Source organism: Meleagris gallopavo, chromosome 30 (assembly GCF_000146605.3).
Source record: "Meleagris gallopavo isolate NT-WF06-2002-E0010 breed Aviagen turkey brand Nicholas breeding stock chromosome 30, Turkey_5.1, whole genome shotgun sequence".
Classification (NCBI taxonomy): domain Eukaryota; kingdom Metazoa; phylum Chordata; class Aves; order Galliformes; family Phasianidae; genus Meleagris; species Meleagris gallopavo.
In genome coordinates, this window is record NC_015040.2 from 24,252 (window position 1) to 41,542 (window position 17,291).

General features: G+C 49.3%; 1 protein-coding gene across 1 annotated transcript; it reads left to right on the forward strand.

The window, feature by feature from the left end:
- The first annotated feature begins 706 nt into the window (after positions 1–706).
- Positions 707–15,986, forward strand: LOC100550977 (ceramide synthase 4-like). The gene is made up of 12 exons (XM_010724738.2): positions 707–1,212; positions 2,643–2,750; positions 4,070–6,656; positions 7,745–7,862; positions 8,750–8,868; positions 9,958–10,015; positions 10,487–10,537; positions 11,248–11,340; positions 12,548–12,676; positions 12,939–13,045; positions 13,587–13,731; positions 15,784–15,986. Exons 3-12 carry the CDS (start codon positions 6,490–6,492, stop codon positions 15,856–15,858), a joined length of 1,062 nt encoding a protein of 353 aa, XP_010723040.1. The 5' UTR covers positions 707–1,212; positions 2,643–2,750; positions 4,070–6,489; the 3' UTR covers positions 15,859–15,986.
- Positions 15,987–17,291: the final 1,305 nt, after the last annotated feature.

Below are 17,291 nucleotides of genomic sequence, written 5' to 3' on the forward strand. Positions count from 1 at the left end.
CCGCTACAGCCGCCGCTGCCGCCATTTTCCCAACGCTGCGCCTTTGTGTGAAGAGAGCCCGCCCCGCCGCCGGGCGCGAGGAACGCCGGGAGTGGGGAAGGGGGAGGGGCACGCGAGGAGCGCTCTGCGTCCTGCGTCATCTTCTGCGTCCTGCGTCATCTTCTGCGTCATCTTCCCGAGCCATTCTCCTGCGCGCTGTGGTGCCACACTTCTCGCGAGAAGTGCAGCTCGCGGAGCGGGCGCGGGGTAGCAGGAGCATGGCGTGGTGCGGCACAGCGCGACGTAGTGCAGCATAGCAAGCATAACAGCGTGGTACAGCACAGCACAGCATGGCACGGCACAGCACGTCACAGCATGGTACAGCATAGCATGACACAGCACAGCACGGCACAGCACGGCACAGCATGGCACAGCATGGTACAGCATAGCACAGCATGGTACAGCATAGCATGGCGCAGCACGGCAAGGCACAGCACAGCACAGCATGGCACAGCATAGCACGGCACAGCATAGCACGGCACAGCATAGCATAGCACAGCATAGCACGGCACAGCATGGCATAGCACAGCATAGCACGGCACAGCATGGCATAGCACAGCATAGCATGGCACAGCACAGCACGGTATGGCACAGCATAGCACATCATGGCATAGCACAACACAGCATAGCATGCACAGCATGGCAGAGCATAGCACAGCATGGCACAGCATGGTAGAGCATAGCACAGCATAGCACAGTGCAGCATTGCATGGTATGGCGTAGCATGGCACAGCACAGCATAGCACAACATGGTATAGCACGGCCTGGCATATATAGCATAGCCTGGCATAGCAGAGCACAGCATGGTTTAGCATAGCATAGGATGGCATAGCACAGCACAGCATAACACAACACAGAGTGGCATAGCACAACCTGGCACAGTGTAGTGCAGCCTGGCATAGCATAGCACAGCATAGCATGGCATGGCACCATGTGGGCTGGGGGTGGCTCTCCACCACTCAGGCTCAGCCTGGGTTCTGTTCTGCCCAGCCCTGTGCTCCAAGAGGGCTGTGAGGTTACATCCTTTGGTGTTGCTGTGCACATCAGACTTCCAGTGAGGCTCTATCAGCACTACACACCCCAGCCAGCTCGGGGGTCACTCTGTGTATGCAGACACCTGAGGGAAGGTGCAAAGCAGACAAAGCCAGGATCTGCAGTGGTGCTCAGGACAAGGTGAGAGGCAATGAGAGCAGAGGGAAATGTCTGTACATTGAGAACCACCGATAGACACTCATTATTTTAGCACATTGATAGGCTTATAGTTCATGAGAGCAGTAGTGTAATGGGTGATCAGAGTCACCTGACATTTCAAAGGCACTGACCTGCACGTTACACATATGCTCACAATGAAATACACAATGACTAAATACTATGCATCGATTACATGCTGATCTGTTAGCCTTATGTAATAGTCACATAGTATTCCTGATATGGAATATGGGTTGGCCATTATATGGATCTTCTCTGGACACTTTCAGACAGTTTGATGCCTTTCTGACTTTCTGGGGCCCAGACCTGCACCCAGGGCTCAAAGTGAAGCTGCATCCTGCAGAGCAGAGCAGGACAGCCCCTTCCTTCACCTGGCAGCAGTGCTGGGAACCATGCACTGCAGAGCACCTGTCAACCAGAAGCTTCAGGTCTCTCTGCAGGCTGATCTCTGGCCTCTCATCCTCTACCTATAGCCACAGGCAATCCCCAGCAGTATGAAGTCCAGCCAGAGCAAGGGCCGAATCCTGCCCCTGGGTGTGCAGCCCTGGCCGTGGCTACAATAGGGAGATCAGAGGCCGGACAGAAGCCTGCAGAACAAGACCTGGGGGTTCTGGTTGAGAGCGAGTTGGGTCTGAGGCAGCAGCGTGCCCTGCAGCCCCAAAGCCCCACAGCCCTGAGCTGCTGGAGCTCAGGGAGAGTTGGGACACCATTCTCAGCCAAAGGTTTTGGGTTTTGGTGGTGCTGTGGGGCCGGGAGCTGGACTTGGGGATCCTATGGGTCCCTTCCAACTCAGGCTGTGCTGTGATTCTGTGATTCTGAGTGCTCGACTTGCAGCACCCAGAAGCTATTTTCGTGTCCCCTTTGGAAAATGTAAGATTTTGAGGAACGGCCTTTCCCTCCCTTCTTCTGCCATGGTGATGCCCAAAGCAGCAATGTGGATCTCTTCAGTCTGACACGGCTGTCCTCACTCCTGGGCAGCTGTGATCTGGGGCTGCTTCAACCTGTTTGCATAATGAATATCAGGGTCACAGTTAAAATTTAATTGGGATAGAAATCAAACTGTTTGCAGAGGTGAACTAAAGCTAAAAGCAGGCTGCAGAAATGCATGCTGCAGGCAGGTGGCTGAAGGAGCAGTTTCAGCCTGTGGCTCAGCTAGCATAACTTAATTCCTTTTTGCATATAGTCAGTGACATCTGAGGGGAGTTTTTGGTCTTTCTTCAACATAAGTTTTCTATAGGTTGTAGCCTTGAGGCAAATAGAAGGGGATCCAAGTGGTTTGACTTGAATTAGACAGTACCATAGCAGGTGTTAAACACGTTGATCTTGAAAAACACTCGGAACAGTGGATGAACTTTGGCAATGTCACGTCTTAACTGCCTAATGCTGCTTGATAGGAATCTATTTGGAACGGCCTCTGGAAGCCATAGCCCACTGCCACTAATGACTATGGACAGCAAGTGTGAAACTCTAAACCTTCATACAGGGACACCTCCTTCAAGAGCGTAAGTGCCCCATAAATACTCATAACATTGAAACTGTGTATAGTGCAATAAAAGCTTTGGAAAGATACAGGAGAAAACATTTTCTTACAGGAAATGCTGCTGTGTGCCATGTGACTGGTTTTGTAATAGTATGGATCTCAGTCCCTTCTGTTATCAGCATTGTTGCCTCAAAGGGGGGGAACTCCAAAGGCTGTAATGAAGAGAGTTCCCACCCAGATCATGGTTGTAGGGGCTAGAAAATCCAAGCAGTTGTGTCTCAACTGTCAGATAATCAATTAATCCTATCTTGGAAAGTAACACTGTCGGGAGAAGAGAGGGAACAAGGAAATTGATATTCTAGAAGACAACACTTATCAAGTGCTCATGTTTTTATATAGGATGATTGGCACAGTGGGGGATATTTGCAGTCAGCTTGTGGTAAGAAGGGAATAGAACACCCCTGTTCTCAGAGGGAGAAGAATCAGAGAAGATCTGCTGAACTTCATGGCACAAAGCTTTAATTTAGGCTTCTAATTCTGGGGCCTGTGCCTAGATGTGTTGAGAGTTCAAAGCAGTAGGCAATGAAGTCATGATGCAATTCTGATTCAGTTTCTTTAGACATTTTGTATCTTATATCCTGTTAGCTGTAGACTTTTGATTCTGTAATGCCTTAGAAGAGTTAAATAGGTATGGCACAGATTTCTATCTTATAGATCTATTAAACTATGAAACCACATTACTAACAGATTTTCTGTTACAAAAGCAGGGACTTAGACTGCCCAGGCCATGCAGACACTTCCCTCTCTGTGCCTGGCAAGGTCCAATGCTAACTGGGGGACACGGACCAAGAAAACGCCCAATTCTAGGAGGTGATGCACATTTATAAAGTTAAGAGGCAAATGACAGTCTAGTAGGATGAGGGTTTTCAGCAGCTCACCAAGTTCACCTGAAATATGACTGGGGAAGCTTTGATTTTAGCTTTTGGTCTTAGGTTTCAATCAAAACATATTGGATAACTTCAGAGAGAAAAGTGGTTCCAGCACGGGTGATTCCAAGGCAGTGACATGCTCAGAGCAGAGCATCTTTTCCTGCATCATCTTTTCATATGGATCATTAAATCCATATTTGTTGAAGATAGCTTCTCTCTGGATGTTGGGGTAATTTAAAGTTCAATGTTCTGTATGCGGTCACGTTTCTGTAATCCACATGTACAATCTTGGCACTCCTCTGCAGGAGGAATGGTCAGGTATCATTTTGTACTACTGAATGTAACAGTTCTTTATAAATTACTTTTGAACGGTTTGACGCTCTGGGCTCTTTTCTACTTCTTGGACTCGCAGGAGGTGACCAGCTGGTTGGTGAGCAGGCAGACACGTCTGGGTGCTGTTGCCAGGGTTGTTGAACACTCAGCATGCGTGGAGGTGATGTTGCAGAGCAGTCAGCCGTATTAGGCTGGACCAGAAAAGAGCAGCAGTTGCCTCCTTTGTGTCCTGCTTGGTGAAGCTTCATTTGGCCCTGAAACAGTTTGGGGCACCTCTGTGTCAAATCTAGAGGCAGTCCAGGTGACATGACACTGACAGAGCAATGGAAGTCCACAGCTTGGCGGATGACTTGGAGCTGTGGGGACGGAGGAAGGCAAATGCATGTGGAGTCTTCTTTGTCATGAGGTTTCAGAAGGATGGGAAGGATTGATGCTGTAAAATCACAACACATTTGAGGAGCAGAATGCTCTGCCCAGGCTCATTTTAAGGCTGATCTGATCGCCGTGAAAGGATACATCAAGGATTTGGGAGGGCTCTTGGGGGCTGAATTAGGACACTTTAACTGAGTAACTGAGCATGGCAGCAGTGAATCACTGCGGCCCGGCACACAGCAGAATTTTTCTTGCCATCAAATTGCTATGGCTCAGCGAAGCTGTGTGTGCTGTTTTCTCCCCACAATGGCTCCACATTCTCTCTATGTCTGCTCTGGTGTCAGGAAGTTTGTGAGCGCTGCGTTAGTATTTCTGATTCATTGCATCAGCTCCCTTTATCACCACCACCACCCATGGACACAATTCCTCTTGGAGCATCACAGACCTCAAAACTGAGAAGCTGCTGTAAAAACCTGCAGCAAAACTCTGTGTCACACCTGCTAAAATAACCCAGCAGACTGAGTGGAGCGCTGGGTGCAACAGCAGGATCTATTTCCAAGTGATCCTTATCAGCCCTGTGTGCAAGAAAGGAGTGCACCGCACCATGTGTGCGTCAAGCAATGTCATCAAGCTGCAGTGGAGATGGAGTGTCCAGCTCCAGGTGAGCTGTGAGAAAGAGAACCTCTCCTGGTGTCTTTCGGCAGTTGTGCAGTGCTGAGCTGGAGACTGGAACAGCATGGGCCCCAGGGCTGGCAGCTGGCACCGAGCTGCTGGCTCCAGTGGGCACTGCTTGGGATCGTGTTTTTAAAGCACACACTGGAAACATGGGAGAAGTGCAGCCACTGTGTTTTTTGATCCAGACACGTATGCCCAAGGGAACCTTTACTGGATGACTACGCTTCAAACGACATTGCTTTTCTCATCTGCACGTGTGCAACAGACAGTGCCTGCAGGCAGGGGCGTCCCTAAGAAACAGCAGAAAGCTGAAGTCATGTCTAAACAAGGAAAGGACTCGTAACTTTGGCAGATTGATCTGGACATACCAGGAAATACACTGAGAAACAAAGGGCAGCAGTAATCTGCTCTAAAAAACACTGGGAAAACTGTAGGAGACATAAAATAATAAGGGCTGAGAAGGGATCAGGCTGGAGCAATCCCGTGTGCTGCCTGCATATGGCTTCCCTACTTGGAAGCAGAGGTGTCCACATCAGCTGTCTTCTTGCTGAGGCTGCATCCCACAGAATGATGGGCGTGAAGGGGTTCTATAAGAAACAGCAATGGAATAACAGCAAACCTTCAGCCTCGATGGTATTCACCCAAGAGCCAAGAGGGAGCTGACACAATAAAGAGTTCAATACCAGCTTAGGAGGGTCACTGTTGTTTCAAACCGTGGTGGTGTCAGAAATTGATGGAAGTCCCAGGTGGAAATGTGAGGAGCTGCTGACATCTGGCCTGAGCAGATTGGCACAATGTACCATGAGTTACTGGAAACGTGTATGAACATAATGTTGTGGGAAAGAGTTCCCATGTGTTGTGTATGAGGAAATCGTGTCTTTCTCTGCCAGAGTTCTCCCAAAGAGTCAGCAAGTTTATGCAGAGCAGAGAACCCGCTGGTAGTGCTTTGCAAAGGTGTTCAGAAAGACTCCTGGGCAGAGGTCTGAGGAAACTCACCTGAGGTCCAGGAGAAACCAATAGATTTTTCACAGCTATAAATCGTTAGAGATGCCCCATGAATGGCTGGTGGGTTAACAGGCAATGGCTTTGCAGCTTGGGAATAGAAAGGCTGGTAGAAAATGGGAGCAAGGGATGTCCCTTCTGATATTGTCACCAGGAAGGGACTCATAATCCGTGTGATGGAGTGCAATTGAAGATATCCGCCTCCTTAACACCCACAGAATTATTTTCTTGTACCAAGACATCTCACCCCACCTCTAAGCTCGCAGGCAGGCCAGGACAAGTGGTGTTGGAAGTCATACTCGTGGGATCGAGTGCACGGTGCGGAGTGTGAGCAACGAGCTGCTGGGCTGGGTGTCCTGCAGCGCCAGCAGTCCTGACTCAAGAGCAAGTTTTACATCTCCCTGCTGAGTCCCAGAGCCTCTGCTGCCTTTGTCCACCACCTCGACCAGGATGGGACTGTCGGAGAAGCTCTGGCACCACCAGTACTGGCTGCCACCCGGAGCCACCTGGGAAGACATGAGGGAGTCTGCGGACACACACTACCCAAAGCCTCAGGACCTCTGGCTTTGCATCCCCGGTGCTCTGCTCCTGATCGTTGTCCGATGCGTATTTGAACGGTGAGTGCCACAAATCCAGCTTCTTCTGTGCTTGTTGTCAGCAGTGTCTGTGCAGGGTTGCTCCAGACTTACCCTTACCCATCTCCTAACCTGATAAGGCTGACAGGGGTTTGCTCCCAGAAATACTGAATCTCTCTGCATTTTGTGGCATTAAGCATTTGTGTGGCAGCAATGACAAGTCCACCACTCAGCTGCACCTCAGCCATGGGTGGAGAGTCCCTCTGGAGAGAGGGGACTGGGCTCTGCAGGGAGCCCAGAATAAGGCATTTGCTGGGTACATCAGGGCTGGAAGCCACTGCTGAGCCAGGGGTCAGCTGGTCTTAGAGGATACTTCCAAGGATGCCATGCGAGTCCCCACTCAGCATGGAGGAAGAAGGAGAGGACAGCCGTGGCTCCTGCAGCCTGCTGTAGGACCGTCCTGTTCAAACCACTCCTTCCTCCTCACAGCTCTGCCCTCCCCTGTCCTTCTGGCACCAGAGGTCCCCAGTTCATGCAGGGCTGAGGTACTGCTTTGCCTCAGCGATGGGCGTTCCGCCTTGACTGAGGGTACTCCCAAGCAGAGCCTGTGAGCTGACAGCCATCTCTGGGCTTTTGGGTGGGAACGATGCAGATCCACGCGGCTGAGTTTAGGATATGGATTCAGACTGGGCTTTGGGCACCTGTTCCAAAATGAGAGACTGACACATGAGGGGAAATCAAGGAATTATCAGTGAGACTGGGGCAGACTGTTGGGCAGGCATGCAGCTGTCCAGTCAGGCAGGGCAGGGCTTCAGTATCTGTGGAGTGGGAAGGCTGTGCTCAGCAAACCTGCCCTCAGCTGGAACGTGAGCCTTCTCTGATGGTCCTTCAATCCAGCCTATCCAGATCCCTCTGCAGAGCCACCCTGCCCTCAGGCAGATCAACACTCCCACCTAACCTGATGTCACCCACATACCTCCTGAGGGTGCACTCAGTTTCCTCATCAAGATGGCTGATAAAAATACCAGAAGAAAGTGGCCTCAATCCTAATATTTCTAATTGTTTGTTGCCACTTGTGATGGGAGAGGGCATCACATCCTCTCCGCTCTGAACTCTCTTTCCTCTCATAGAACCATAGCTCTGCCCCTGGGCAGGAGGCTGGGAGTGAGAGACAAGCAGAGGCCCAAAGCTCAGCCCAGTGCCACACTGGAAGGCTTCTACAAGCTGCTGGGCAGGATCCCAAAGGAGGTGAGTGCCCCTGTGCTGAGAGCCCAGGCAACCTCCTTCCCCCGTTGCCAACCACCATTCTGGGGAAGAAGCAGATATTTCACCATCCACCAATGCATTCAGCAGCCACAGCCCCAGCACCACCCGTGTGGTGTGTGTCAGATCGAGCAGATAGCTGGGAGCTGTTGGCTTTCCCAGCAAAGCAGCCATCTCCCCATGGTGGGCAGGTCCTGTGGATAAGGCTCCTTATCTTTAGCAGAGTCCTTCGGATCATTGCTCACAGTGAAGCATTCCTGGATCAATAAAATAATTATTGACTTAAACTTGTATGAAGCTTTGCCAAGTTAATCTAAAAAACACTTCCAAGCTCAACTCTATTCTTACTTTAATCACTGTTTTAGGGCTAGGCAGTTTTATTGGGACTGTGTATGAAACAGATCATGATGGAAATGGTGCTTTTGAGGCTGTTTGTTGCTCAAACAATTGGATGTTCCATCTGATGTTACTGAGTGAGCTAGTTTGTTGTTTCTTTCACATCACAGACTAAGCTTATTTTATCTTCCTTTGTAACCCGCAGCTGATAATCATCTGTCAAACATGCATCAGAGGTGAAAAAATTGTAGTTAGGCTTTCAGAGCAGGCACTGAGTCCCACTGCTGGAAAAATTGGATAGGGAGAACCAGTGCTAAGCTCCAAACCTGGGTTTACATATTTCTGCACTGGAGTTTTAGAATGGCCAAAGTGCTGTGGGAGGTCAGCAGAGCAAACACAGCAGATCCAATTCTTTCCCAAAGAGAGGTGGTCTCTAGGGAAGCACCGACCCAGAGGGGCAGAAGCAGCCCCTCCCACCACATGGAGACAGAAAGAGTCAGGAAGGCGAAGCGCTGCTTTCCCCATCTGTTCTGCAGGAGGACCTGATTTCAGTGGCCAAGCAAAGCGGCCTGCCAGTCAGAGCAGTGCAGACCTGGTTCCGGCACCGGCGGGCCCAGGACCATCCCAGACTTACAAAGAGGTTCTGTGAGGCGAGGTAGGTGGGTCAGTACAGGGATGGGAACCTCCAACAAGGAGCTGCATGGCAGCCCACGTTGTACTTTCCACTCTCATATGAGGTCGTGGAGTCTCCTTCTATGGAGATAAACAAGACCAATTGGATGCTGACCTGTGCAAGCTATTGTAGGGAACTGCTTTAGCAGGGGGTTGGACTCGATGATCTCTTGAGGTCTTTTCCACCCCTGCAATTCTGTGATTCTGTAATCATAGAATCAGCAAGGTTGGAAAAGACCTCCACAATCATCCATTCCAGCCGTCCACCTACCACCAATATTCCCCACTACACTGTGTCCTTTAGTACAGCATCTACATGGTCCTCAAACACCTCCAGGGATGGTGACCCCCCATTCCTTGGGCAGCCCATTCCAGCGCCTGACCACTGTTTTGGAGAAGGAATTTTTCCCAATATCCAATCTGAATCTTCCCTGGTGTAACTTGGGGCCATTCCCTCTCATCCTATATTATCCTAATGCATATTGAAATAATATATGGAATCAGAAAGGACAGAGGAGTGTCCAGATAAAAAGTGTTATTGTTGAATCTCAGCTTGAGGCTTTAAACTGTACGTACAAAGAGGCTCCAGTCAGGTACAAGATCCACTGTTCCTCATTCTCTGAAAACAACGTTTCTCGGTGCTTGAATCCTGTTCCCACATCACAAAAGGAGACAGGTAGAGGCACCTCGGGAGTGATGCTGCGTCCCACTTAATGTTGGCAGCGTACATCTGGGACTTGGGCACAGGAGAACCCAGGTGAGCTGTGGGTATCCCACTGCCTTACCTGAATATTGCTGCACATGCAAACAGAGCTGAGCTGCTGCAAATCTGTGTCCAAACAGAACCCCCGTGAGCTTCTCAGCCAGTGGGAGAGCACCTGGGAGGGTGGGATCCCACATCCATCTGCCCACACCTATTCCTTCTCCAGCTGTTTCTGCACTGCAGCCTTTGTGACTAAATACACCCATTATGCTGCTTTCCAGTTGGGTGCTGGATGTGATGGCAAAGCCTGGGGAGGTGTCCAAGCTCCAGAGAGAGTTATAATTCCCCCTTTGTTTCTTTCTGTTTTAGCTGGAGATTCACATTCTATTTCACATCATTCTTCTCTGGGGTGGCTCTCCTATACGATGTAAGTATGTCAGCTGGGAAACACCGTGTGGTGACACCTTCCAGGTGTTCCTCATTCATGGAAAATAAGTTTGATGCTTCTGGGCCACTCCAAGGAACCCATAGATGATGTGTGGCCATGACTATGGGTTTGGACCACAGTCTCAGAGTCAAAGAAGGACAAATTCAGGGACATGGCACAGAACCATTCCCAATCCACATCCAGCAGAACAGCCCCCTTCTCCAGATATGGACCTGGCTATGTGACTGTGGTGTCACCACACTTTTCTTCGTCCTGGCTGCACCCACTGCCCACTGGGTATCATCACATTTGGTGGAACATTCACCATTGACAACTGCCATTCACTTTTGCAAAAGTCAGGGGCGGATTGGCTCTACCACAAGCACCATATGCTTACTGAAGTGCTTTTTCATGCTTTTGATGTACACTATTAGGGATATGGATTCTTACTGCTGCCTTCTCTTTGTGCAGAAGCCATGGGTTTGGGATCACACTGTGTGCTGGCTGAAATATCCACAACAGGTGAGCTGCAAATCTGTGGGATAACTCAGGTTGGAAGGAGGTTTCTTGTCAGCCGTGAGCTAGAGCAGGTTGTCAGAGCAGGTCTTTCTCCAGTCTGGTTTTGAAGACCTTAAGGGATGGAAACTGCACAATGGCCCCACGCAATGTGTCCTGTTGTTCGAAAACGGTCATGAGGATGTTTTCCCTTAGATCCACCTCTTGTTTCTAACCATGCACGCTGCCTCTCACCCTCCCAACATGAACCACAGTGAAAACCTGGCTGTCTTCCTGACCAGCTCCCCGCAGGCGGTGCGTGTGGAGGAGCAGCAGGAGGCTGTCCTGCCTCTGCCCTGAGCAGCCACCTCTTCTCTATGAGTTTCTCTATAATACAAGCCTGGCAAGAAGCAGCTCCACATGTGGGGCCACAAAAGGGACCAGGCAGTCAGGACAACCCTTTAATTCTTGAAGAGGAATGGGGACAGAAATTTCAGTGGGTGAACCTGGCTCCCCTCAGTTCCTCTGTGATGATCTGGGACTTGTCCTGCCCTCAGCACGGCTGCCAGCACAACAGCAGCAAACAGTTCAGCCACAGGGGATGGGGGAATGTAGATATGACAGCCCTGCTGCCCCAAATGCAGTCTGAATGAATGTGCTTGCCTGGGAAGAGCTTTGTCCTTTCCTGTCCCCAAGGCTAAGCAAGGGTTGTCATGCTGCCTTTTGCTTGTTCACAGCCTCTCCTACCCACGCTGGGCTGGTTCTACCTGCTGGAGCTCTCCTTTTACTGGTCGCTGGTCATCACCCTGCCCTTCGATGTGAAGAGGAAGGTAAGTGACAGCAGCACAGCTACAAACCACTGCATTGGCACCACTCAGCTTCCTGGGAATGCCCAGAAAATCCCCAGCCCTGCAGACAGCATCTGAGTGAGGGCACAATCAGTTCTGCAGCCCTCCTCCCTCCCCTGAGCCTGACTCTGCAGCAGCTTTGCCATTCTGCCCACATGACCAGGGGAGTGCTGTGGCTGACACCAGGACTGTGTGCCCAGCCAAGTGACAACCACTGGGTGGGCACAGTGCTGTGGCCCTTCCCTTCTTGCTCCCAGAACCAGAAGGCTCTGTCCTTCTGGTGGGACAGACCAGGGTCCTGTTGATGCACGTATTGCTTGCATGGTGTATCCTGAGCAGTGGGATGTGCTGGCCTTCTGGGACCCACAGACCCGACAGCCAACTTTGCCCCCTCCCCACATGCTTTGGTCTGCAGTATATGCTGCACAGAGCTGTGGTTCAAACTCAGTTTCATTTCATCGATGATTGTTTAATTTGGCAATTACATTTTCTTGCTCTGCCCCAGAAATGGACTCTACCCAGCTCTAGCAAGCACGTCCCAGGAGACATGCAGTGACTCTTAAAATTGCCAGCCATCCCATAGTGTTTGCAAACAGGCTGCTGACTGGAAAGCTGCAGTGCCTCCGAGGAGTAGCAGGAAGCCACCATGTGGGCCAGAGCTGGAGCTGGACATCTCGTGACCTCCGCAGAGCACTCAGGGTTCATGCTTTTGTACCCATGCTGGACAGGGCTCTGAGCATCCTGACCGAGCTGTAGGTGGCCCAGTTCATTGCAGGAGGTTTGGGGCTAGATGACCTCCAGTGATCCCTCCCAACTCAATTCTATGACTACCTTTACACATATAGGCTTGCCCTTGCTGCAAGGTTCTCTATTTCCACATGGGAAGGCACGTTCCCCACCTGCAGCACCTCCAGCCACCCCCATTTGTTCCTCTCCATGGGCAGTGCTGGGGAGTCCAGGCACTGCCTCCACTGTGGTTACTGGGCAGGTCCTGCCCCAGGCCAAAGGCATCTACTGTTATCACAAACAGCTCTTCAATACATGGAAGGGTGAGCCTATGTACAGCATAGGAGGAAAATAAGGAGCATTAAGGGCTGATGCTTCATGGAGGTGTTTTCCACATCCAGCAAGGCAGCACCATCCACAAACAGCCGCTGCCAGGTCAAGACACTCTGTCTTCTCCTTACAGGACTTCAAGGAACAGATCATCCACCACATTGCCACCATCACTCTGATCTTTGTATCCTACTGTGCCAACCTGATACGGCTTGGGGTGATGATCATGCTGGTTCATGATGCCTCTGATTACCTTCTAGAGGTGAGTTCCCCTCACTCAGAAATGCAGTTCCATGCTCACATCTGTCAGTAGTGCATTGCTACACGTGATCTGTGCAGTGGGAGGGCCAGGAAGCATCAGATTTACTTCTCCTGGGGGAAAGTGAGTGAGTGCACAACTGGGACATCAACCAACAAATCTGATAACCCATCAGCTCATGGGAAATCCCTGCAGTCCTGCAGGAGAGGAATGGGAGAAGGAGCACGCTGCCACATGGGATATATGGCTCTTTGTCTCTCTACAGCTGGCCAAGGTTCTCCATTACATGAAATGGAAGCGGGTCTGTGAAGCCGTCTTTATAGTTTTTGCTGTGGTGTTCATCAGCTCCCGCCTTGTCATTTTCCCACTAATGTGAGTTATGTTTTAACAAACAGAACATTCCAGGTAACTCAAAGACCAATCCAGCTAGAAGTGGGGGAACCGAGAAGGAAAGCTGAGGGTTGTTAGCTATAAATTATCCTTGAGTCGCAAACTGCCCTTCGTCCCCAGGCTGTGGCTGTGTCCCATGCTGGGATGGTTACACGCTGTCGTAGACACCCAGCTCCAGCTCCAACACAGGGAGAAGCACTGCCTGCTGCTCCTGGAGGGCATTGCAGGTTTCCAACCAGCAGCCTGTCTATGAACACTATGGGATGGTTGGCAATCTTAAGAGTCACTGCATGTCTTTTGGGACCTGGGCCATGCTTGCTAGAGCTGGTCGAGTCTGTTCCTTGGGCAGAGCAAGAAGGCACCAAAGTGAAGTATGATTTCCAATGAAGCATGATTAGCAAAACTCAACTCTGCCCAGGGGACCCAGGAGACAAATATCTGTCCAGAAAGATTCTTGACCATTGTAAGCCTGCTGGAGTCTTGTCTCTTCTCATTTGTTTCTCTCTCTCTCTCTCTCCCACAGCACATACTATTACTACATGACAAAATTTGAGATGTTCTTCCTAAGCTGCCTGATAAATGCTTTCCTGATGGTCCTGCAGCTGTTGCACATTTTCTGGTCCTATCTAATCCTCCGGATGATCTTTGGTGTCATCCTGTATGGTGCGGTAAGGAAAACCTTTTTCTCCTCCATGACCACGAGATCCAGCATGGTTCTGCACAGCTGCAAGGAAAGGGTGGGAGAAAAGGGACTGCCCAACCAAAGAGCCCAAGAGCTTCAGAACAGAAGTCACGTGCTGAGGGTTGTATGAGCACCTTTTATGGTGAAGATGAGAGAAGCAGTTCCCTTCTTGGGTATTTTGTTTGCTGGTGTTATGCCTTCAGCTTACACTGAGCTGCACTAAATTAGATGAAGAGAAAAAATAGTTTCTCGGAAGGATGAAACAGAGCATACTCTCATCTAGTTCGCATATGATGGCAAAATGAGGAGTCGGTGATGCTACCTGGGATGGCTCAAGGAAGATGGAATATTTGGCTGTTGGGAACCCCAAGGAGGTCAACAAGGAAAAATCAGAAATCCTCCACCTGGTGAGGAAGAATCCTCTGCCAGAACACAATAGGGCAGTGGGGCTGAAAAGGACCTCTGTGTTTTGGAGATGGACACAAACCAAGTGTGGGCTCTGGTGGCAAAGAAAGCCAAGACACTCCTGGGCTACATGGCAAGGAGCACAGCCAGCAAACAGCGTGACACCTCATCTGCTGTCCAGATTTGGGTCATCCAGTGCAATACAGAAAAGTAACAACAATACACAGACATTCAGCAAACTGCCACCGAGATAGTGAGGGGCTGAAGTACACAATCTGTGAGCAAGGGCTGAGGGAAATGGGCTCAGTAGGCTTTAGGAGAAGCTGCTAAAAGCCTTCCGGCATCCAGAGGGAAGTTTCTAAAGAGGAGCCAGGTTTTTCTTGGTGATGAACAATGGGAGAACAAGAAACAATAGACAAAAGCTGAAATGACCATTTCAATCTACATAAGAAGAGAAACTTCTTCATGGTGTGGGCAGTAAAGCAGAAGAAGAAGTTGCTCAGGGAGTGGAGTATGATCTACTGGGATGGACTGCACTCAGCGTGGCCAGCAGGGCAAGGGAGGTGGTTCTCTCTGCTCTGCCCTGGGGAGGGCACATTTAGAATGCTGTGTCCAGTTCTGGGCTCCCCAGTCAAAACAGATAGGGATCTCCTAGGAGTCCATCAGAGGCCACAAAGATGATAAAGGACCAGGAGCATCTCCTGTATGAGGAAAGGCTGAGTAACATGGCTCTGTGCAGTCTAGGGAAAAGAAAACTGAGGGGAGATCTCATAAATCTTTATAAATGTCTGAAGGGAGGCGGGAGGCAAATGGATGAGGCCAGGCTCTTCTCCGTGGTGCACGGCGACAGGACAAGGAGTAATGGCCTAAAATTGAACATAGGAAGTTCCATACCATCATGTAAAAGAACTTCTTTAAAATGAGGGTGATGCAGCACAGGAACAGGCTGCCCATAGGGGTGGTGGAGTCTCCCATAGAGATATTCAAGACCCATCTGGATGCCTACCTGTGTGACCTATTGCAGGGAGCTGCTTTAGCAGGGGGTTGGACCCAACGATCTCTTGAGGTCCCTTCTAACCCCCGCAATGCTGTGGTGCTGAGTATTGAGGCAGTGCAGTGCCCTTCTTCCTGAGAAACTTGGTCTGACATCAAAGCTGAGCACACTTTGAGGAAGAGGTTGGACTACATGATCACCTGAAGTCCCTTTTCAATATGACTTACCTTATGACCCTAAATACAGGTACATACATTTGACTCCAAACTAGACTATGTACTCACAAAGCAATGAGAGAGAAGATCCACTTTCAGTTTACCTATGTGAGGACTAAGCTCTCTCTTTGTATTTGGCTCAGCTCCTTTAGAGACCAGCCCACTCTGTGCCATTCAGCGCATCCAGCAGTTTCTGTGGTCACTGTATTAATAAAACTTGTTTTATTAATGCACCAAAAAGTGCATTCAAACATTACAGAAACACTTGACTGTTTCAGCCTTCCAAATACAGGGACAACTACCACCTATTACTTTTATTGTACTGCTCAGGTTATTTCATCAGTGCTCTGAACAAAAGCAAGACTATATAATATAGCACGGCAGAGGTTCTGCAGCTCATTTAAATTATCTTTCTTTCCTACAGAAAAAAAAAGATGCAAGAAGTGACACTGAGGAAAGCGATGGGAGCGAAGCAGAGGATGCGGCAAAGAACGAGTAGCGCGAGTTCGTTATCAAACACCAAGTGCCAGAGAGAATCTTAAAAGTACAGAGGCTGAATAGGACCCGGAGGAAGAGGCCAGACAGACTCATAAATCCCCCCACAGTGATACACACAAAGCACCATCTAACACCTACGTTGGCTGCTCTGAAAGTAATGCTTCCTATTTACTTCCATGGAGACTGTAACAGATACAAAGAGCACAGTAACACTATTTGGTAGAGCAAATTGTCAGCTACAAAATGCTATTTCTTAACACAGTCTCCACCACTAGCTGTGCATTTTCATCAATGATGAACGGGAGCTGGTGCTGCACTCAAACTGTTCAGTAAGCATCAATGGATGTCAATGGGTGCCATTTGTTTTGCATGGAGGAACTCAATGACGTCCCTTTGCTTTATCCATGCTTCCATGTCAGACCCATCCTGTCAGACCTCCCCTCTGCTGCCATCTGTTACACAGCAACAAAATGTAATGGGATATTGGTGGGAAGGTTCAGCCTCTACTGCCATCCCTCTGATGTCTGCTTCTAATGTGGGCTGACGTCATAAAGTAGGAGGCATTACTTTTGGAGCAGACCTCTTAAATTTCATCATATTGTTTCCAGGCAATAAGTAACTTTAGGAGATGTTTTCTTCATTGCTTCGATCGGGAACATTGCTTTACTACTATTCTATGGTCACTTATCAGGGAACAATGATCTATCAGCCAGTCTTACTGGAAACTGTTGAACATTTAACCAACTTGTAATTTTGGAGGACACCAACAGCTGTTGCTTGCCACCTTATGAGAACAGTTGCATGGGAACAGATCATGCTTTAACCTCCAAATACGCTTTCAGTTTTGTAGTCTAAAATGGCCAGGTTTGGGGCAAGGATGGACTGTTCCCATAGCCAAGGCCCAGCCAGCTGAGGGTTGCTGTGTATGCTGTGGGAATGGTGCGAAACACATCGTGTCTAAAAGGTTTTACTTAACTGAATATGTACCTTGAGATAATGCTCCTGAAATGGAAAGCAACTGGAACTCTTCCAAATGCATGCTTTTCTGCCAGAGATTATAAGTTAGTCTGAATGGGAACATTCCATAGGAGTGTATTAATTCTGTTGGAATATTATACGGGTTTTCTCTATTTTGGATAACATTCACTTTGTAACAAATTTATGAAAGAACATAAGACTTAAAGTCTACATAGGAATGAACTGCACCTGAACCAGAGTGGTTTACCTTGACTTCTAATGATGCATTCCTTTTCTGAGTCTCAGCAATCTCAGTTCATATATCAATCAGAAAGTCTGGTCAGAGACCTGCCACAGATCTGACATCACCAGTAACAAGAAGGCTTGGATGCTTCAGAGGGCAGATAAATCTATTCACATTTAGTCTACAAAGAATAATTGGAAATTTACAAATGCTGTCTTTACAGCTGTTTTCTA

Bases quoted from the DNA above. Each gene is read 5' to 3' on its own strand.
- LOC100550977 (XM_010724738.2), top strand. From the start codon at position 6,490: ATGGGACTGTCGGAGAAGCTCTGGCACCACCAGTACTGGCTGCCACCC. The intron at 6,657-7,744 runs GTGAGTGCCACA...TTCCTCTCATAG, and splicing joins GTCCGATGCGTATTTGAACG to AACCATAGCTCTGCCCCTGG. The intron at 13,732-15,783 runs GTAAGGAAAACC...TCTTTCCTACAG, and splicing joins GTGTCATCCTGTATGGTGCG to AAAAAAAAAGATGCAAGAAG.